Raw genomic sequence first — 22729 nt, forward strand, 5'->3', positions numbered from 1 at the left:
AGACATCTGCTTTTATTTGATGCAGTGATACACCTTATGGTCACTCCTGACCAAAGGCTGGGTGTTATTTATGCCCTATTATTTATCCTCCTCTATCACACAAAGGGCTGCATCCGTATCATGGCTTGAAGCCATGGCAGCATCCCCATCAGGATTGCATGTCTGATATATGTCCTGATGCACATATATGTGCCTATAAAAGGACCAAAATTTATGTTGGTCACATGACAGCTTTCAGTCATGCAGTGGAGAGATGCTTCAATACACTCAGGAAAGAGGGTGGCAGAGCCTGGGCTGCCAAAAAAAAAAAACCAAACCCGCTACACTGCCTACCTCTGACAGACTCCCCAAAAAGAGGGAACAGGCTGCAGGCCACAAGCATTGGAACAGCAAATCAGAGCCCAGCAAGTAACCATTATCTCCACTTTTCACATAGGAAATGGAGGCATATAATAAATAGCTCATAAAAGATAAATAAAGCCTTAACGGAAGTGAACAATGACACTCACTGCTAATAGATAGGGTGTGCTAAAAGGAAACACAGTGAGTTATATGAAACTAGCTAGCATGCTTGGGAGACAGTCCATTCGTATTTTATGTGACATTAATACACACCTTGGGAGCTCTGGGACGACTCTGTAGAAGAAGAGCTGCTATCGGTGTAGGTTTGTGGTTCTTCTTTCACTTCTGGGAGAGATGAGTTTCCTGTCTCTGCTACCCTTGATGCCTGCTGTAACGTTTCAGTCACCAACTGCCTAGTTTGTTCACTCACAACCGTTGCTTGAAATGTCACTGGCTTTGGTTTTATGAGAACCTAATTAGAAAGATAAATTTTGTGTATAGTAAGAGCACTCAAGAAAACAGATCTGAGCAATCAGAGTACAGGGTGCCACTCAAATAGATCAATTACAAGACCTACATAATATTCGTAATTTACTGAAAAAGTCTACCTGTAAATTCAGCAGCTCTGATTGTTAAACCACAAAGCCCAAGTAAATGGCAATGCACAAGAATGTACTTCTCACTCAGTAATTTGGAATACTTAACATTAAACAGTCATTTTTCAGGGCTGGATACAACTATGGTGTGACAACAGAAAGCTATGCAAGTGAGCTGGAACATGTACTGCACTGATAAAGACAAGCACCTCTCTTCCGCAGCCCACAATAAATAGAGTCTTGAACAATCAAGACGCACAAAATATCGTATCTGATAAAAGTTTAGTTCTTTTAAACACTAAGTGCAACCAGAGAAAAAGCTGAAACTGAAAGCATCCAGAAATAAGCCAGATTCTCTGTATACAGCCCCACCAACTAGACAAGGTTGCAGGGACAACCTGAACATACATTAACCAGAAAATAACTTCAATAAAACATCAGATTTGATGGATGACCTATGTCCAGACTCTGCGTCTTTATTTCTTATGATCTAGCCATTAGCTGTAAGACTTAAACAGGCATTTAGAGCCATGACCAGACAGTTTCAGCTATGTAAAAGGCTTAGTAAATCCTTTTGGCTTGCTCTAGGCCTCCAGAAATAGCTAACAAATGCAAACACTGTGCTCAAGAAATCAGAATCAAGGCCACTTCATTACACCCCTAAGTCTCATTGCCCATAGACATATATGAATCCTGCAACAAATGCGGCACCACAGTGAAAAATTATTTACTTCTCATTAAAATTTAGGGGTACATTTCAAGACAGAAATGGGTCCTCACTGTACCTGCGTTTTCCCTTGCTGACCATAAACAATTTTAGTTGGGATGATTTTGGTGGCTGGCTGGACCGTGGACCCTATTCCTTTTGGCTGTGTAACAATCATTTTTGTGATGGGTCTTGTGGCAGTGATGATAGCAGGTTTTGCTCCTGCTGGCACTGCCTGAATAGTTTTCTCCCCCTGTAGAGAAGTCAAAGTTTACAGGTTAACTCAGTGAAATTCTTCAGAGAGACCCACTTCTCTAAAAGTTTACAGTTATAGCTGAGTGTGTGTACCATGAAATCAAACTGCTGCTGCTGCAACTACACTTATTTGACACAAAAAAACATTTGAAGACCAAGAACAAAAAACTCTATGGCTTTGAATGGAAAAGCTACCAAAATCCCCTTTTCCATTACTTTACGTTTTGAGCAGCTCTGAAGAGGTGAACAAAAAGGAATAACTAAAAGACACTGACAAGTTTTTTGAAGTTGCTTCAAAGATTTCACATAAGTTGGAACTTTCCTCAAATCCTTTGCAAGTGTTTTTTAAAACCTCTTATTTCTATTAACACTAACTTTGGCAAAACATCGACAAAACTTGAATTGAGATTCTAAAAAGAAATTATTTAAATATTGATCTTTGTATTATCCTCATGACGAAGACATTAATTACATATGGACTTTTTTTTTTTTAAACTAAAAGTTCACTTAATAAAAAAAAAGCAGATTCACAGCTATTTCACAGGAAACATTTGACTTTGGAATAGTGCTGACATATGACTAGACTCCTGATAGCTTAAGAAGAGCAAAGACATTGAGCATGCTTTTTTTTTTTCTTTTAGCTCTGCACAGTAACAAACCAGATGAGGAACAACATGCCAGTTCTCCCAGTATTCCTACCAATTGCTATCAAGCAGTGGGAAATCCGAAGAACCATACTTGTTTCAGAAATATCGTCACATTCTGGTGGTTCCTACTGTGTAACATCACGAGATTTCCACTTGTGTGAAAATACAGCTTTCAGTTTTGTAAACTAGGAAAGTTCAAAATCTTAAAAAAAAATTCCTAAGAGATTTAAAAAAAACTCCCTACTCAGCTCTGCTACTCAAATAGACTTTTAAAGATTACATGATTAATGCATTAAATCTCACATGTTCGTGTAGGAACATAAAGCATGTTCATCGTTTTTATTTACTAGCACTTACAGGTAAACCCAGCTGAAGCTGGAAACTTGATTTTGTTCTTGCTACACATCAGGTTATCCAAAAAATAATTCAACACTATACAATACTCAGGTACAGGATGTTACAGTGTTACACACCACATAAATTGAAAGCTGGTACCCTTACTGTGAAGGGACAGTTTATTTCTGCCCCTTACATACAAAGACAAATGGTTGGAGATGCCAATTTATAACACAGGACCATGGTTCTCACTACAGCACAAACAGGGTAAGATTCTAGTAACCTTCTTCTACTTAATCCCTTCAAGATTACAAAATCATTAACCATGGAAAAAAGGCAAGATCAAAAGCTTTTCTTTTCCTTCAACTTTGAGAACATTCCCAGCTTGTTTTAAGCATCTTTCACATCCTGCAAAACATAGTTGCTTTTCAAACATCCCTGACATTACGGCATACTGTATCTGTTAAGGAGCTCATGCACAGTTTGCTTTTAATAGGGACTTCAGCAGAATGAATGCAGCAGCCACCACACAGCCTCTCACTTGGCTATCGATTTGAGACTTGAAACTCTTACTTACCCCAGCATTCAACAGCGTTGTGACAACATTTTTTCCTGGAAGCCCTTGAATTGTAGTTCCTTTTCCAGTAGTCTTTTGCACAACAATCACATTGGGTTTGGATGTCATTGGAATTGTAGTGATTTTGGTTGTAGTTCCTAAATTTTTGTGGGAAAAGAAATAACATGCAGTTTATCACATGTACATTTCCTTCCACTGTAGAAGTTCGTGAGCTATATAGGAATCATTGTATTTAAATCTGATAGCACAACAAAAAAATAGGGCAGCATCTGGAACAGGAATTTACGTCACCCAACTCAACATATAAAGATTAGATGCCCACTCTACAAATCAATCTCAGATAGCTTTTTATCAACACCTTCCACTTTATCCTTGAAGAAAGTACCACGCAGTCACAGCAGAGCTGCAAACCCAAGGGTTCCCCTCAATACCTTCTACCCATTAGTCATGCCTGTAGATACTTCACGACATATTTCAGATCAATAATTCTACTAATTCTGGGAAAGGGAAGACATGCTGAGACCAGATCATGATTTACTTAATTCTAGTGACTTCAGAGGCATCTAAAGACTGCTCCCTTAGCAAAAAAAAAAATCCCAAAACCCAAAACAAACCCCCCAAAATCACAACACCCCCCCACCAAAACCAACAAAAAAACCCCCACAAAAAAACCCAACCAACCAACAAAAAAAGCCGACCACAAAACAACAAAAAGCAGGCATCCTTTCCAAACTTCTGTTGTTTCAGGACAATCATTATCATCCTTATCAGGACCAGCCAAGGGTTTCCCCACATTAGCTGGTGGCTAAGGAGAATAATACTTGCATTTGTGTATAAACCCACTAGTAGATCTAGAAATCTTCTTAACAACTCATCATACACACAACAGGCCAAAAAAGTTACTTGTTCCCAAAGAAGCTACTGTATCAGCCCTAAATAACATTTTGTAGAAATCAAGTCTAAAAAACTGAGGTACCTCTACCAGACCACACCCCAGCCTGGGTTTAGTGGATGGCTTGTGCAGCACCTTCCGGTGACATGAGCTGGCTGGTGCCATGTCAGGTCTTTGCTAAGCACCAACAAGGGGACCTCTGAGTAATTTAAAGATATTACTAGACAGAATAAACAGCCCCACCGGATCTTGCTGTACACGTGCACCTAGCTAGGAAATGCAGCAGACCTCTACATTAGCACTGTTGAAGTCCAAAACAGACACTAAGAAATTGTGACTGCTGTGAGTGCTTGGTCCTGGTCCTAAAGAGACCCTATGTTTAGAGGATATACTGGCAGAGAGCATCGAGGCTGGTCAGCAGACTAACAAAGATAAGCAGCAAGGTTTGCATGAGGCTGGGAAGAAAAACTTAAGTTAGAACATGGGGTAAGGGAAAGACAGGCTGACGCTGATGAAAGAAGAACAAGATAAAGTGGAGACTGCACAGCTGAATTTAACATACGCAGTTCGTTTTTATTCTGGTCCTTTGGACGTGCAGTGGAATAGAAAAGGGCAGCATCCGGATTATAAAATGCTTTAAACTGGGGCTAATACAGTTTTCTGATCTTTCTGCCCTCTAACAGAGGACAATATAATAGTTCTCCTTCCCCACATTTGTCTTTTCCTCCCAGGCTTCCCTACATTAGATGTTCCCTTCTTAAACACAAGAACTACTGCAATCCTTAAGAACACTTTACCTCCATAACTTCTACCCATTATTTTCTTCTTCATCCTCAGCTATTTTTCTTCTGAATTAACAACTTCTCCAATAAAGGTCCTAATAATTATTTGAGCATGTAACCCACAGAAAAGCCCTGAGCAATTAGAGCAACTCTAAAGTTACTTTTGAAATAAGTCTTAATATCAAAGTACTTATATGCCTACCAGAAACAATATTACTGCTGATAATCTTGCCTCCCAGCGTAGCCAGTGATTTTGGAACTACAGTAATGATACTACCACTTGTAGTTTTCACGTAAGTAGCAGCCCCTGGAGTTCCAGCCATCCGAGCCCCTATAGAGGGGCTAACCGTTGGCCGCGTATATGTTGCTTGAGTTCCTGTTTTAAAGAGAGAACAAGAAAGTTTACTGTTAGAACATGATCCTCTACTAGTATTTGTAGAAAAATAAGTTAGTTTAGAAAAAAAGCATTAGATTTTATTCAAAGAGACCCCACACTGCAATTTATTACCACCCTTACAACTCTCCTAGTACTTTTTAAAATCACAGAGAAATATTCAAGTATATACCAACTTTAAATTAATGTAAGAGTCTTCTGAAGTATTTTACCACGTGTTCCATGACTGCCATATTATAATTCATGTCTTGTGCCTAAGACTTTAATTTTCAATAGGTGTTTAGATTCTGCCTGTATGTTTGCCATTTGCTCCTTTATATGCCCAAGAGTTAGGCATCTGATGACACTACCAGAACTGATCCCTTCCTCTCTTCAGAGACACCTATACTCTCACTTCTCCTACATGACAAATTGTTTATAAAGAACACCACCACTGACTGGTCTAAATATCACTCTAAGAGAAAAATAAAATTTACAATGATAATGCGATTTTATAGATTTAGCATTTAGCAGTACAAAAGAAACCTCCTGAAACATGGTATAAACGCTGTTTTTTCAGACCTACTCCTTCTCAGAATGGAAACAGAACTGAGTCCACAAAAGAAACTTGCTCAAAATAATAGTATGAGTCAACAATTACACGAACACTGTAATGCCATTCTGCTTGTGCTGCTGCAGATTGTGCACTATAGACCTTAATTGCTAAAGATCACAGAGCAAAACAGCTTGTTATAACAAGAAAGCCATGTGTTCAAATCCAAGAGAGCACAATACCGGTTTTACCAACTAAATGAACTGCAAAACTGCTAAATTTTTTTTTATGTACTTAATGTTTTTGTAAGTACTTCAAAGGTTAAAAAAAGAATATTAACCATTAGTTTATGCTAATATTCCCAACCCATGCTAAAAATTCAGGAAGTAAGTTAGAGTTTTCTGAAAACTAGGATAAAGCTGCCTTTCAAGTTTTCCTCATACAAGTTTACAATCTGAACAGTCTGCATTATTTCTGATCTTTAACCAATAAGTTAACAAATACAATTAGATCCCCAGAAAAACACTGGGAGTTTAAAGTTCAGTTTAGTGGCCTTTTTATAAATTCACTGCAGGACTATGAGCAAGTCACCTGTCTTTTAAAGTCCATGTATGTAAAATAGGAATGATGCTGACCTATCTGCTCGAGGTACCTAAAAAGTTAAATTAATGTAAGTCGTCTAATATAAGGTGCTACAGAAGTGCAAAGTATCAGTGTAAGTTGCAAGAAAACTTCCTTTAAAATAAACCCAGTGGGGAAGGAATGATCATATTTTTGTGTACCAATTCAAAAAGATTGTAAGAGGAATAAAAGAGCACTCAGTGCAAAAATCCTAATCTGGAATAAATACTAACAGGATGGTGAATGTGCTGTTGTGTTCACTGTTCACATGAGAGAAATGTTTTTTTTTTTTACCCTAATAAACCATGTTTCGATCACCTGTATGTCTGGGTTTACCCTCCCTTCCCTTCTCAGAGCCATAACTTACCAGTGGGAGTAGTGACCAGTTTAGTTGTCATGATAGTCCCATTACTGCTAACCACCATAATAGGTGAATTGCTACTGCTGGGCAAGGTCGCTGTAACAGGTTTGGGAAGGATTTTACTGGGCTGCACCTGTTGAGTGATTATTTTAACACCTAGGAAAGGAGAAAGGTCACTGTTAAAATACAGGCACGAAAAGTTACTTTCTGAAATGCTTTCTCAGACCAAGCCCTAGTGGGCAAGTAGCCTCAGAGGGCTTCTATTCTGAGCCCATGTATTCTTGATCCTGAAAAGAATTTTTTTTTTTTGTTTGGGTTGGTTTTTTTGCTTGGGTTTTTTGTTTGTTTGTTTTGCAAATAACAAGACAGTCATCATCTTTGCCTTTCATGTGCCTGTTTTAATTCCTAGCCACTCCCACTGAGGCATGGGATTCCATTCCATCATTGATTTGTTGTAGTGATTTTTAACCTTTTCTAGTCCATGATTCAAAAAATAGAACGTTTCCCAGGAACCAACAGGTTACAACCAACACTGAATTGGTTCATATACAATGAACCATCTAAAAGTGAAATAGTTCTTCATCAATTTAGTCTGTAAATTCTACTGTGTCTTAATTAGCCTAGTTGAATTTCATCCCTCTGAATAAATTTTAAAAGTTTCTGCACGAAGAGTATTAGTGGGTGTAAGGAAACAACTGCGACACTGGCTAGGGAAGGTTGCTTTAAGTAAACTGCTCTCTCTCCTCTTGATTTATTGGTTGTCTTGAAGCTACGAAGGAATTGGGCTGAAACAAGCTCTGAGTAGAATCAGCAAGAACAAAGGATGAGGACACCTTAGTACAGCAAGGATTTTGCTCCCTCCCTCTCAATTTGTGTAGTGGAATGGCACCTCTGCGAGATTCACTTCTCAGCTGCAAACCAGGAGATTCATGTCATCTGTTCAAAAGTACATCCAGGACACTTGCATCTTACGTTCTGTTCCATGACGAGGTAAATGTATTGCATTTGTGTTGGTCGAATGCCATGAAACACCCAGCCTGAATTAATCCCACCTAAATGTAGGCACTTACATTTGTACAGAAATATTTCTAGGTGAACAATTTTGTCCACTTGGGACATGAAACATCCTCCGGAAATGTTTTCTTCTTTCTACGTTGACTATAAAAGCAGTACGGAGCAAGTAAGCTCCAAACTTAAATAATGAAGTTAGGAAAGAGAAATTGAAGCCTTTGCATCATCCAGACACAAAACTGGATAAAAAGCAAAGTCTCTGGGAAAACTGATTCACATCTTCCAGAAAGAATAGGTATCAGATGGTATTTCCAAAGAAACTTTAACATGGTAGAAGGCAAGGAGTGAAGCTCTTATTGATCAAATATTGTTCAGTGACTGGAGGATGGAGGCCTCTTATCTGTCTTCATTAGTGGGTATTTTTTCTTGGGCAATGGTCCTATAACCCAAAAGGAAATTTATAAAAGGACAGAAGTAGGGCTGTTTCGTTTTTCATTCTATGGTCTATTTTAATTCTTTGATCTAAATAGTATGAATATAAAATAGTAATTTTGCTGACATGATTAATATAAAATACGGACATAAAAATACTTTGCACTTTTATAGCACTTCTTCCTTTAGAATTAGATAACTTTGCAAGCATTACTTCTTACTACATCTTATGGAGATAAGAACTGTATTCTACAGCAGAGTAAAGTCAACATAGAAAGATGACACGACTTGCCCAAAGTCAACTGAATGAATCAATGTTACAAAAAGAATCCAGTCCAACTTCCAGTCTCAGATCTAATTGTATTTGTTTTGACAAGTACCTCAAAAGTAATTTTTGATTTCTGGACCCAAGAAAAAAATGAAAACATGGGTTAACTTCTTCTTCCAGTTGATACAGTTGAACAGCTCTTGGATCTTCAGAAAACTGGTGTCTTCCAGGTTGCCAGTCACGTTACTTTTGAAGTTATTTACATACCTTTCAATCTCTAAAGATAAAAACATTTATTCTTAAAGCACGGTCTGTATACCTGAACCAAACAAGAAGAGTGACAGAACCAAATTCTTCAATTATTGTTACCTGAAAACATTAAGACATCCTTCACTATCTACTTTTATCCAGTTTTAATGCCAAATCCCGTACTCAAGTAATTATGCCTTAATGATAGCTCCCCATGCACATTTTGGGACAGAATTCTGCCCTACTTTCTTGAGTTGTGGTTAGACCGCACTGATCAGCAATATGACCCAAGATTAACTCCAACTACCTGATTCCTGTTTGATCTGAATGGTGGGCTTGATGCCAGGTGGCAACTGAGACTGCTGCGGCTGCTGTTGAGCTACAGAAGACTGCACCAGCTGCTGCTGTTGCTGCTGTTGCTGCTGCTGTTGTTGCTGTTGCTGTTGCTGCTGTTGTTGCTGTTGCTGGGCCTGTTGTATTTGGTGCAGCTGCTGTTTGGGGGACTGCTGATGCTGTTTGGGAAACTGTGCTAAGATCTGAGTTGGATTCCCAACCAAACCTTTTGGGGAAGGTAGTCTGGTAGAGGCAACTTTAATTGCCGATGTAGACACACCTGTGAAAGAGTAAATGGGTTAAGATTGAACAGTGCAACACGAAAGAAAGATATTACAATTTCTTACATACTTCTGCACTTAAACTGTCTTTACTACTGAAAGATGCATAGATATACATGAGCAAAAAAAAGCTCCCACACAGCAGAAGCACTCTGTTCAGAGGCAAGGGAGCTTTATCGGATTTTCAGTGTGGCAGCAGAACAGCAGCTAATGGAAAGACCACAATCCTGGTCTACTTCCTGCACTTTTTCTACTACAAATAATTCACAAATATTTTCAAAGCCTGATCTTTAAGCTTCAAGAAAGCAAAATATTTATAGTGAAAATCATGACCACAAAAAGTTAGGATATGAGGATGATAAATATCAAACCCATCAACATCAGAAGGGAGTATCTGTTAGTGAGCACAATCTTATTTTAAAAGAATGAATCAAATAACGGTCTGTAATTTAGAAAACTGTGGAACACACATTTTTTGTGCTGATAGGTTAGGCAATCTTACAAGTAATAAAGTGATTAAAACAAGTGTGCAATAAAATGGAAAGACAAAGTTCCCAAATAAATCTTAATACTTATTTCTGTCATTCCCTTACATAGTTGTCACAACATTTCCAGCAAAATTTGGCTTCATCTACAATTCTAAACTGCACATCCATAAGCACCAAAAAAGGCAAACAAAGTCCATGTCTTATGAAGGCAGTTTTTAACCAAGTCCCAGCCTGTAGTGGAAAACAGAAAGAAAATCTCCTCTCTTATTTCTCTACATTTACAGATGGCAGTGATAATGATAGAAATCATAATAAACTACAATTCTGGCAATCTAAATATGCAACCCTTTCCTCACTGCATCATCTAAGATGGTTTCTCCGTTTCCTTGGTCAGCTGTTTTCATTCATGAATTTAACTTTCTTCACATTTGGAGTGATTATCAGTTTATGTCACAAAACATTTCACCAGCATCTTCTGCAATGACACCAATAGTCTTGGAACAAAAAACTGTTAAAGAGATATTCCATCTAATATATTTTAGAATTACAGCCTCTTCCATGATCAAACCCAACTAAAAATCCACAGTTCAAACAATATGAAATTCTGCTGTAAGCCCTTATGCTCCGTAGATTAGTATCTTCAGGACCTGATTAATAGAAGCAATATGGAAGACAAAATACCTCTTCAGCCTTGATTTGGTTTGCCCAACTTTTTGTGGAAGAACAGAACAAGAATGGAAAATATGGACCAGGAAAAATTGCCATGTGACACTTGTTATTGTGAGGCACAGTATTTTCACTGAGGCGCTCTCATTCATCCACAGCTTCCCTTCCAAATGTTAGCTAGTGGTTGCAGAGCTGAATCAGTCAAGCTAACATACATAGTTGGAATTAGAAATCAGAAACCTAGGAATTTTAATCCAGGGCCACTCAGATCTTAATTTTTAAGGACTTGAAAACTGACATGCTGAAAAAATACACAGATAAAATGGTGTAAACACTTCTCTACCTTTCAGAACTGTCGTCGAGATTAGTTACCACAAGAAATATTCTAAAGACTAGGCATGTCAAGCGTAAGTTGTATTTATTTGATGTTAACTTTGCATGTTTTCGTAAATCACGCTTTCAGAGAAGCAATCATCTTCAAATATTGGAAACATCCATCTTCCATGCATCAGACAGAGTTCTTAAAGCCAATCATTTTGAGGCTGCAAGTTTAATGCTGCAAGTAAAATCTTTTCATAATAAAAAAACTATGCCACATTGTCACACTACATTCTCTCTAACAAGAGTATCTTCACATTAATTATTGAAGTAAAGAGTGAAAGAGTTCAACAAGAATTTTTGTGGAGTATCTTGGATTAGTTTCAGCAGTAGGCATCTTTCACATCTCCTGTGCTTTACTCATCATATGTAAACATAAAGTGCCTCTCCCCTCTGCTATTCTCAAAACAAAGTCCTATTCATCAGTAAAAGACCTTTTATAAGTATAATGTTATCGCCATACCTTGTGCTACTGTTGACATAACCACTGACGGTGTTGATGATACTACAGCAGTCACAGCAATAGTATTTGCAGTACAGGAGGGAGTGGAACAGCTACTGCTGCTGCTGCTACTGACCAAAGAGGACTGAGAAGCAGTTATAACCACGGGTTGCTTTTGAGTAGTTGAGGCAATGACTGATGTTGGGACAAGTTTTGTAACTGCTGCATAGTTGTGGGACTTTGAAAGGATGTTGGGTACAAAAGTTGAGCTTGGAGAGGTGGTTACTATTATCACCTGAAAGAAGAAAAAGAACAAGAAGAAATTCATTTGTTCTTTGCATTTATTTAAAAGCATAAAATTTCAGTAATATATCTGTCAACGTGTATTTAGTTTTAGGGATACATGTTTATTAAGAGTGTCATATTCACATTTACTGGCAACAAAAAATTTCAATTAGTTTGAAGAAGTGGTGATAAACATTTCCTTAAAATCAGAAGGGGTTGGGTTTGTTGTTGTTTTTTTTTTTGAGGAAAACAATTACTATCTAATTAAAGTAGAATTATCTCATGAGGCAAACAGACAGAAATGAACTGCTTGGCTTCATTAAACTGGGCCAGGAAGCCTGAAGACCATTTTAAATGGAACTGAAGGGATTTCAAGCGCGTTTTAAACACCATTCTCCCAAAACTTGCACATACATCAAGAAATGGCAATGAGATGATTTTTTTTTTCTCTTTAACAATTAACAAGCAGTTGCCGAGTCAGTAATGGGAAATATTTTTGATCCACAAGGCTGTAAACAATCAATATTTCATCAGTGAAAAACTTGGTTTAGGTTTAAAACGATTTCTGCTTTAATTAGTGCTCTCATTAGCAAGAAATTCATTCTTATCTGTCTGAAAACCATTTGTCTAAAGACAATAAACATTACCCCTAGCGCAAGTTACAATTACAATGAATCTGTTTTGACACAGAAAAACATAGAATTCATTATAACATTGGAAGAGGTCTGTTCTTATGCAACTGACCTAGAAAACTAAGCATTTCTTAAGTACTGAATATGGGGACTGTTTATGTAAAGAGATTTCTTCTATTTTGCTTATATGTACCTCCTTGTACTTACAAACACACAGTTAAAATAGAAACACTCAGCACAGAAATACAACATATTTTCAGTTTACCATGCAAGAATATTGAGAAATTGCTTTAATAATGCAACTGTCCCAACAAAAATTTCATTTATTAAAACTTTGAAAATTAAAACTTATTAATGATTTGATGCAACAAAAGCACATAGGAAAAAAGGTACAGGAGGAGTAAAGAAAACCTGGGTCAGCTCAAACCAAGTCTTAACATTACTACCCAAAGACTATCAAAACCTTGCCCGATACAGAAAAGAAATAATATGGTAATGGCACCAGAAACAGACTTAAGTGACGGATCAAGCAGTAAGAGATTAAGAGTTTATAATTTGTTTAAAAAAAAAAAAAGAGAGAGATAACCACATGGATGGAATAAAAGCAGCAAATTTCACCACCATGGCTGCCTCTGCCTCTCCTTTCCCTCCAGTGCTTAGTTTTACAGTCCCCACTACGTAGCTAAGCCTTTAATATCTTGATCTGAGGAAAACCGAAACCTTACTACCTCCATGAGCCACAGCAGGTTGACCACAACTGACCAATGTCTGAAGGACAAGGTTTCCACACCTGCTGCTTTACGACTTTATTGCATTCTCCAGAGAGAATGTTTTCTTTGCAACACTCTTATTTTTGTCTTTTGCCTAACCTTGATCTAATCAAAACACCCTTCTGAAACTGCTCGTAGGCTATGACCACACAGATGAGCTGAACACAACACAGCTTGATTCTGGTACAAGGCTTGCAGGTGGAAAGATCCTACGATGAGCCTTTGGAGTTTTATCCTGTTTCTTAAATAGTCAGTTAACACCAGAAATACTTCCAAAGTGGTTGAATTTTAGGGCCAGCTCCATTCCACCTAGGATAACTAATTTAGGAATACAGTCAAAGGACAACTTGCAGTTAAAAAAGGCAGGTTATTCACACTAAACTTCCTGTATAATCCACAGTACAACAGGGCAAGTTCAGCATCTCAACTAAGTACAGATATGTAGGATGAATCTGGGCATAATCACAACTCCTGAACACTGTTGTTCTTCATTCAAAAACAGAGATAAAACCATCAGTCCAAGATTACCACTTAATAAAACGTTATTTAATCATGCAAGGAAAAAAGCTTGTAAAGCATTTTCAACAATGATTGCTGTCCTGTGACTAAGCAGGTTTGGCTCTCTTTATTCTTTTTCTTCTTTCAAAATTAACACAGCAGAACAAAGTTTAGTGATCTTCATGTATGAAGTATATCCAGAAAAGAGAATTTTGGGGTAAAAATTTAAAAGTATTAAAGCTCAAATCACAACAATTATATTGAGATACTATTTTCTCACGTAGGTTGAAATGATCCAAGTAACCTCATCATGGGTACCAAAACTGTATCACACCTTTTACAGCAGAAAGACTGCCTGATTAAAAAAAAAAAAAAAAGCAAGTTGTTTTTTTGTTGTTGTTGATTTTGATTGTTAAGGTAAAAACTAATTCCTAACATACACTGAAATTAGTCCCGTCAGCTCTATTTTGAGAGACATCAAAACCTAGTCCCTGAAGAAATAAAGGCATTAAATGCCAGAAGCTTCACTAGCTAGACTCCTTCTGTGTCCTAGACAGAGGACGTTATTATAAGAGAATCCAGAAATTGGAGCTGTGACATTATTAGCTGTTACGACAAATCTTCCTCCAACCTACTAAAATGTCAAAACAATTCAGAAAGCTGGCATGCAGAAACGAAGAATTTCATTCATATCCAACAACTTCACTCATATCCAACAGCACTTGTTTAAAATAGTACATTTCCAATTTGACTCTTAACAAGTCTGACATTTAATTTAAAACTACTAAAAGGAATTTCTCCCACCAAAATCATCCAGTTACGTATTTTGGCATTTCTAAATCGAACAAAAGAGGGCACTGTGACAAGCTCAGATACAAATGCTACTATGGCTCCCGAATGAAACAAGTGACGATTTTCCTATCACCGCAGATTAGTAAGAGAATCAAATAAAACTATGCAAAGCAAACCCTAAAATTTCCATGTCAGAACAAGCAGAGGCACAACTGCAGAAAAGATCCTATCAACAGTCCATTCTCTTCCTTTTGGAGATTTAATACACTCCGTCTTTAACTACCACAATATATAACACACTTAATACAACACTACAGTCGTTTAAGGCAAAAAAATTATTCCTGCACAAAAGATGAGCCTAACAAGAGCAACAGGATGGGTAGGTTAAGCCCTATCCTAGCTGTGGATTTGCTGCATTGAATGCAGGACATTTTATTTGATGGTTTATGCTCACTCACAAATTTCTATACATGTATTCAGAGATGAAATTTGATTAAGGACACTGTTAAAGAACAGTGAATCAAATGAAAGCATCAAAGAGCTCTGAAGTGGGAAAAGGCCAGAAAGCAAGTTCTTTATTGCACATTACTTCAGTTAATCTTCCTTGGTTTTAAAGTTTCCAAAAAATCGGGACATGGGAACTCTGCTAATCCAAATAGAGTCATAAAACAATTAAGACTAATAGAACAAATACCGTGTGAAGGTTTGAGCTCAATAGTCAAACTCTCACAGTTAGAAAAAAACGCTTGTTAGTGGCCAGCCAACCATCAGTCTGTCAGTATCAAGGCCAAATTAATTCCACAGACCACCCCCCCCCGGCAAGTCTGCCTTAATTAATAACCGTACCAAGAATGAACTTGGTCTGAGCCATTAATCTTTTTTTAAATCTTAAGAACAAAAAAGCAGACACATCTGAAATGCTTCCTAAATCATGGGAAAATAGTCATGCCATAGATTAGGCACGTAAAAATCTGAATCCAATACAAAATTTCAACACAGAAAACCTTTTCCACATATTGCATTCTGGTGAAAGCTGGGCACACTCAGCTGAAATAATGCAACTGATTTTGATCACTGTAACACTGTTAATGTAGAATGAGAAATGGCACACTAGTACTGAAAGGAAAATAAAGCCCCCCGGTCTTTGATCAGCTCCAAGAATAAGCTTTATAGACCCCAAAAAACTAGCCTCTAGACAAAAGGCTTGGCAAGGGAAAGCCCACGCCACCTTTCCTGGAATTCTACTACTGCAAAGAATAATTATAAATAAGGAAAATAGAAATAAGAAAGATTACCTTTGACCAACAGTTGTTACCATCTGAAGGCTGTTCAGTGGCCTATGTGATCCAGTTCTCAGTGGACTAGTGTCCATATCACAAAACCCAACACCACAAATGGTACTAACTGGCAACCTTGTTGGCAGTCTCACCAGAGAGGCCAAGAATTGAATGAGCATGGAGACTGAATCCCCTCTCATCCCTAGAAGTGGTCCCTTCAGGTCAGGGTTGAGGCACATTGGTGGGGCAGTCTGGGGGAAGCTTGCACTCCCGCTGCCTGTGCTGTACCTGTTCTGTGGATAAAAAGAGGGCTTCAGTCTCCACGGCTGTCAATCCAGGTCCTTTCACACACAGGTGAACTAAATTCATACAAGAGTCTGGTTTTCTCTTTGTTCGTTTTAAAGAGGGATTACCTTATCCCAAGTGCAATCCTTAAAAAACAGCTAGACAGTTCATAGAGAGGAAGAGTCAAACATCACATCTTATTCATTGATAAAACCAGAATAAAGTAACATTTGGCAGCTTCCCCCACATACCTTCTGTGTTGTCGTGTTTGTTGTCTGTGTTGAGGGCTTAGTGAAGGTTATTTTCACAGGCGACATGTGTGGTGGTAAGGAGTTGGCAATGCTCTGCATTATATTACTCATCTTGGGGCTGCCACTTACAGGCACTGTGATAGTTTTAGTGACAGGAGTCACTGCCTTCGGGACTTCTTTCAGGAGAACAGGGGAAGAACTAGAAGAATTCGTTCGCCGTCTTTTGCGGGGCTTTTCATCATCATCTGAGCAGCTGACACCTGGAAAAGAAGTACTTTTTCTAAATTATATTTTCCCTGTCTGCAGCTCTCGGTGCTTTCTAAAACATTACAACTTGCCAAGTCTTATACCCACTTTCAAATAAGAGAAATAGAGGATAAATTATTTCTTATGGTCACAACTAACCTGTCTCACACCACAGATGGTCTTAGTCCTTAATATAGACCAAACTTAAAGTGCCATAAAGCAAAGAAACAAACCCTAAAAGACCCAAGCTGCTCAGTTACTGGGTCACTTCATTCAGTTTAAGAGATTAAAAGAACATAAGAGCCAGCACAGGGATTTCATTCTGTCTCCAGAAGTTTGATTAACGAGACTACACAAACAAGATGTTTGGGATAACATCATGCACATTTCGGTTTAAAACTCCACACTACGCTACTGTTGTTGTTGTTGCTGGTTTTGTTTACAGCAACGGAACTACTGAAGTTTATCCTTCTGCAGTCTGCTCCAATTTCAACCTTTGTACTTACTTCCATGCCATCCTTATCATTACCTTACCCTTCTCCCATTCACCTCAACACAGCATCTTGAGATCCCTTCTTTTTTTTTTTTGACACACTTTAACTATGAAGGTGAAACCTCACTGTATCAGCTTCTGCCTTGTTTTGTGCATTTTGTGCAACAGATATAAAACAGCACCTAACACACAATCATGAAAAACAATAGAAATTCGGCCTCAAAAGTGTTCATTCTTCCTCACAATCATCTACTGCACACATAGGAAAAAAAAGTATGCTGCAATATTCAGTTGAACAATGGATAACCCTTTCTGCAGTGTGATCTACGGATCTTAAATCCATGTGAAACTCTCCTAAGTAGGCAAAATGTTCATAAATTGGTATACATTACAGAAAGACATAGTTTAATTACCTTGAAAATCTCTTACAGGTATTGGGTAGCAATTACGTTTACCAAATTAGCCAGTGTTAAACAATTTTAAAAAACAGAGATAAGCCAAAAAGATGCAGTGCCCCCTATGCAGAATAAGACTGAAGATCTTGTTCCATATGCCTGGGGCTTAAAGACAAAAAATGCTGTCACGGCAAAAAGCAGTCTTGCTGGCAACCCAAGCAAACTTGGTTGGCAGTCAATCTCTAATTAGGGTCAAGACCTAATTACGGTCAATCTCTAATTAAAATAACTAAATATTCTGGCATTCGAAAAGTGAAGATGCAGGAATTAACACGGACAAGAAAGTGCCCAGTGATTTCTGAAAAATGGGATTCTCTCCTAGTATGAGTACCAGCTCATTTGCAGGTACACTTCAGAAGGCTGACAGTTGTATCCACACAAAGATGGGAAACTGAACAAGAGAAGAGAAGCAAAGACTCTATTTTAAGTTTGCTTTGAACTCCAAAAAATAGTTTTAGCTGGCTGTAGCAGTAGAGATGAAGTGGATCTACGAGTCCGGATTTCAAAGCTCTAATCAACAATTTACTTTATGGCCCTGGACAAGCCTAGCAGTGATCTCCATCTATAAAGCAGAGATTCGGTTACATGACTTTAAGGTCTATTATGAACAGGATTTTAAGTATTACTGTGAGCGCACTATGCAAACTTCTAACTGTGAGGTCACCAATCACATTGAAAATGTGCAGGCATTTCAGAATCTCAGAATCCATCTGAATCAAAAATCGACATGCAGCTAAGATGTTAGGACACAGCTGTTATTTTGGTGGATCACCAAGAAATACTGAAGAGAAAGGTATTTGTTTGTGATCCTCATCCACCAAAAAAAAAGGAAACCCAATACAGAAGTAAGAAAGTAAGATTAAATTAGCAGAACATTATTTTATGTTAAGTACAGCTCATTTCATCTCCTGTTTTCACTGCTGGGGTTCTGCAAGAACGTTATTCCTATAATTTCATGTTAGAAACTGCATTTGCACAAAGTTTTCCTTAGCTAAAAGGTAATACAGCTTGACTATAACTCACACTTGACAAGCAAGGAAGCAGAGGCACGGAGAGGTTAATGGCTCAATCAGACTGTGACTTGGATGAGGTTACACAACAGATCAGTGGCGAAGTCACGACTATAACTCAGGCCTCCTGAGTTTGTTCTTAAGCAGGTTTGTTAAAACTAACGTGACCGATATAACTTATTCTGAAAGACACACAATTCCATTAAAAAAAAAAAAGAACAAAACGAAGCACGCGAAGTGGGGAAAAAATGAAATCTAGGGATGGACGGAATGAAAATGAGAACCTTTCATCCCTCTATCATGTATCTAGGCTTGTTTTATACCCATTACCGTGTAGTAATTCAACAGAGGCCTTTAAACTAAAGCTGAGTGATTAGTGCATTAAATGAGAAAAATGAAAAATCCTAATGTGGGTTGATATAGCCATTAAAGATGGCTGGTGGTTTGCAGGTAACATTTATGTACAATGTGACATTTCTGACTAGCTAGAAGTTTATACAAACATGCACATATAGCATAAAGATTAAAATATTTTTTAAAATATTAAAGGTATCCACAGAAAGCATAAAAATAGTCCTTATCAACTTCACTGTTAATCTTTATTTGTCACCTGCATTTTGATAGACACCAAATAAGGACAGAAGGAAACATTTTTAATTATTAGTGAAACAAAACTACCTTTGATGAGCTGGGCATATGTATGAGGATGTATTCTGCTTTTACAACTAGCTGATTTATCAGCCAAAGAAAGAAGGTGGGAGGGGACAAGAAAAAAGACTGTTTCTAGACGTTATGCCCTGGATTTCCAGATTTAAATACATGAAGATGGGTATCTGGTGGGATTTCATACCAAGTTTTCACAGTTGCCCAGGAATGCAAGCTTGACTAAGATTCACTTCCAAATAAATCACAAAATGGCGAGACATAGTTAATGTAAGTAAATAAATGCTCGCCAAACTACCGTATTCTAAAAAAGTCTAGGTCAACTGTGAAAGTGGAAAGGAGGGACCTCTTCTAACTCAAGTAAGTGACTTCTGTGTATTATTTAAGCAGAAGGAAGAGGGAAGTTCTCTGCAGAAGCAACCAGCAGAGCCACCTTAAAGACAAGTTATGAACAAGCTGGATTAGAAATCCACTGATATACAGCAATCCCTATATTCTATTTTCAAAATACTTTTCACTCTTGTTGTCCTTGCCATTACTGCTCCCTGCAGCATTTTACAGTGAGTGGATTTATCCTGAACACAATTTCTCTGAAAAAGGGAAGCCATAAATTCATTTTTTAGACTAAACGAAGGCATAAAGGCACTAAATGACTTGCCCAAGGTCAGTGTTTAACTCGGTCCACGCTTCAGCCACAAGACCGTCCCTTACTTTCCCTTTTGTAATCAGTTGCTTGTATCACTTACTTTTGACGTAAACAGTACTTCCACTTGGCAAGACGACTACATTGGAGGCTGGACTGGCGGGTCTGGGGGACTTCACTGTTGCTACACTGCCACTTGGAACAGGGGTAGATGTTGGGGTTGAAGTGGTACTTGTGTAGGAATAGCAAACCACCACTGAAGAGGAGAAAAGACACCTTCCATATAACTGAAGTGCAGAATCCCATTATTCTATCACTATTTTAACAATTGAAATGGAAGCCAAAGACTTATTGGGTCATTATCCACATCTTTGCCTCTGCAATCCTGTTACTGTTGAATACTCCCCAGTTTGACCTAAGCATGGCCATGGAATTAACAGCCGTCAAAGATAACATAGAAATCTAACCTCCTCTCCTCCCATCCCCAGAGATCTGTGCTGCTGATTCTAGATTTTTTTATTTGTATTAATCTGATGTTTTACTTTACAATTTGTAATTTTTCATTTTAGCATTAATTCAATATTTTGATCTTTTTCCTTTTCTGTAAATGACCATATCTAGACTGGTAACTGATGGAAAATAGCTAGTGCCTCTCCTCAATGGTACATCAGTTGAAGAAACCAAAATATTTCTTCAGTAATGAACAACTGATTTTGCTAATCAGTTTTTTTTAAACTGTTGCTTATAAGTAATAGTACAATGATGCAGTATTTCTCACAACACCACAATAAAACAGCCTATTTCAGGAAGTGTAACACATTCTTCAGTTGCATGAAGCATAATTCGAGCCTATTCAGCCAAGTTAGATGGAATGTGTACTAGCATTATTTAAAAAGCATAGGGAAAGCAGAAAGCAATCTTTTAACTTGTTAACTTGGTATGTCTAATCTGAAGTAAAAAAAAAATAAAAAAAGAAAAGAAAAAAGAAAACCGACAAAATTTTACTGACTTTCGCCAAAATTTTTTTCCTACTTGCATTCTTAAAGCGTTCTGAAACATCTTTCATCACTTACAGAACTTTACAAAATCTTAAGCCATCAGTCCAAGTTTTCATAGTTTACAGAGCTTAACAAGTTAACCAGTGAATTTCCCCCTCATTTCCTGGCAATTTGTTTTTTTAATTTCAGTTGGCTGTGTGCTCACTAACACAAAGCTGTCAGATTTATGCTGCAGATGCTGCAAAGGCATCTTTCAGAAAAAGAAAAAAAGATTTTTTTCATATTTCTACGAATACTGTGCAATAAGAATGATTCGGATTTTTTTTTTTAAATATCTAACACTTAAAATCTAAGATAACAATTTATACTGTGACATTATTTTTATATTCGCATAGAATGCAGTAGAATCCTGGCTTTCTCTCACCTTCTTTGTTTCCAGTTTCTGCAGGAACTGGAAGAGATGCGTTGTGCTGAACAGCTGCATTGGCAACAGCATTAGCGGTAACAGTAAAAGCTGTTTGTGGAACAAGCCGTGGCATCAGCGGCACCAGTCGACGACCTTCTATAGACCATTCGGAAGAGCTATTTGGTCCAGACATACTAAACAGAAATGCACATTCTGTGAGTATTCTGCTGAGTTTCCAAAATACTCAGTACTCTTATTTAAGTGCCTTTTTTTCAACAGTGAAAGTCTAAAAGGCAGTTTCTAAAGACATACTAGAGCAATAATCTTCAACTTTCTTCATTTCATGAAAGCCCTTACATCTACATCCCACCTGATGTAGAAATCCTCCCATAGAAAATTTAAGAGTTGCTGCTTCTTTTACTGTTTTGTTTCACAGAGCCCTTAAAGGGCCAGAGCTCTGTGGATGTCATGTTCAAAACCCCCATATTAGATTAGCTACTATTCAGGTAGAGTTGGTACACCCTCTACTTCTGGATGACAAAAATACCTAGACATCCAATAGATTTCATAAGACTACTGAAATTTATTTTGTTACAGGGAAAAACCCTTGGCTTCTAATGCAAATCCTGTTTTACCTGAACAGAAAAGTTTCTCAGACTTATTAAAGTGGTCCCAAAAAAGGTCACAGAACATTAAATGACTTAAAGACCCTTTGCACCTGCCTCAACAGCAACCAGCCTGCTGCTCTCATTTTCTCTTAACCTTAGTACTTACACACAAACCAGAATGTTTCCAAAAAATGTTGTTCTTATCTAGACGGAGAAGTGTTTCTGTTTATGATTGTTTTACATGAGTCATTTGTCAAATCAGCAAAACCAAAATGGCAAATTATTTTTCAATGCTGTTATGTTCTTAAGCAAACCAACCCATTTAATGTATTAATATATTCTGAAAAACAACTTCTCACGTGAACTATTGCAAGCAAGTTGCAGCAAAAGCTACCACAAATTAGTTCGTAAAATGCAGAGGATCTGCTCTGTTCTTAAATCCTGATACGCTTCAGCGTTCTTCATACATATTCAAGCAGAGCTACTTCAGGTGAGGTTAAAATACTTTTTTAAAATCAAAAATAAGACTACAAATGTTGCATATAGCAAAGCTAGCAAAGTTGGCTTTCCTAATGACTTAGAGAATTATTTAAGTCAAATACTACATTACCAACCATCACTTACAAAGAATTACCACAGGAAAAATAGAGATGCAGCACTTCACAATTGCACCCTGTCTGGATTATAATACCTCATCCGTTTGAAGTTCGACACCTCAGGACAAACTTTATGCCTGTTCTGTAAAATGCTAAAACCAGAACTACTACTTAAAAAGGAAACTTGATTCAAGAAAAGAATCCTGATTTTGACAATTAAATGCTTATTTTT

The 22729-nt window shown here is 37.6% G+C and overlaps 1 protein-coding gene across 2 annotated transcripts in view; it reads right to left on the reverse strand.

Moving 5' to 3' along the window:
- LOC104071157 (chromosome unknown open reading frame, human C11orf30) overlaps positions 1–22729 on the reverse strand; it is a 37539-nt gene that overhangs the window by 9412 nt on the left and 5398 nt on the right. For both annotated transcript variants that reach the window (XM_009578342.1, XM_009578341.1), the window contains exons 4-14: positions 21312–21487; positions 19993–20145; positions 16380–16639; positions 11611–11884; positions 9472–9614; positions 9309–9414; positions 7048–7197; positions 5336–5509; positions 3460–3596; positions 1724–1897; positions 616–814 (exon numbers count right to left, since the gene is read on the reverse strand). In XM_009578342.1, the coding sequence (XP_009576637.1) occupies positions 616–814; positions 1724–1897; positions 3460–3596; positions 5336–5509; positions 7048–7197; positions 9309–9414; positions 9472–9614; positions 11611–11884; positions 16380–16639; positions 19993–20145; positions 21312–21487 (1946 nt within the window). The remainder of the gene's footprint in view (positions 1–615; positions 815–1723; positions 1898–3459; positions 3597–5335; positions 5510–7047; positions 7198–9308; positions 9415–9471; positions 9615–11610; positions 11885–16379; positions 16640–19992; positions 20146–21311; positions 21488–22729) is intronic.

The sequence above is a fragment of the Fulmarus glacialis genome, unplaced genomic scaffold (genome assembly GCF_000690835.1).
Source record: "Fulmarus glacialis isolate BGI_N327 unplaced genomic scaffold, ASM69083v1 scaffold17265, whole genome shotgun sequence".
Classification (NCBI taxonomy): domain Eukaryota; kingdom Metazoa; phylum Chordata; class Aves; order Procellariiformes; family Procellariidae; genus Fulmarus; species Fulmarus glacialis.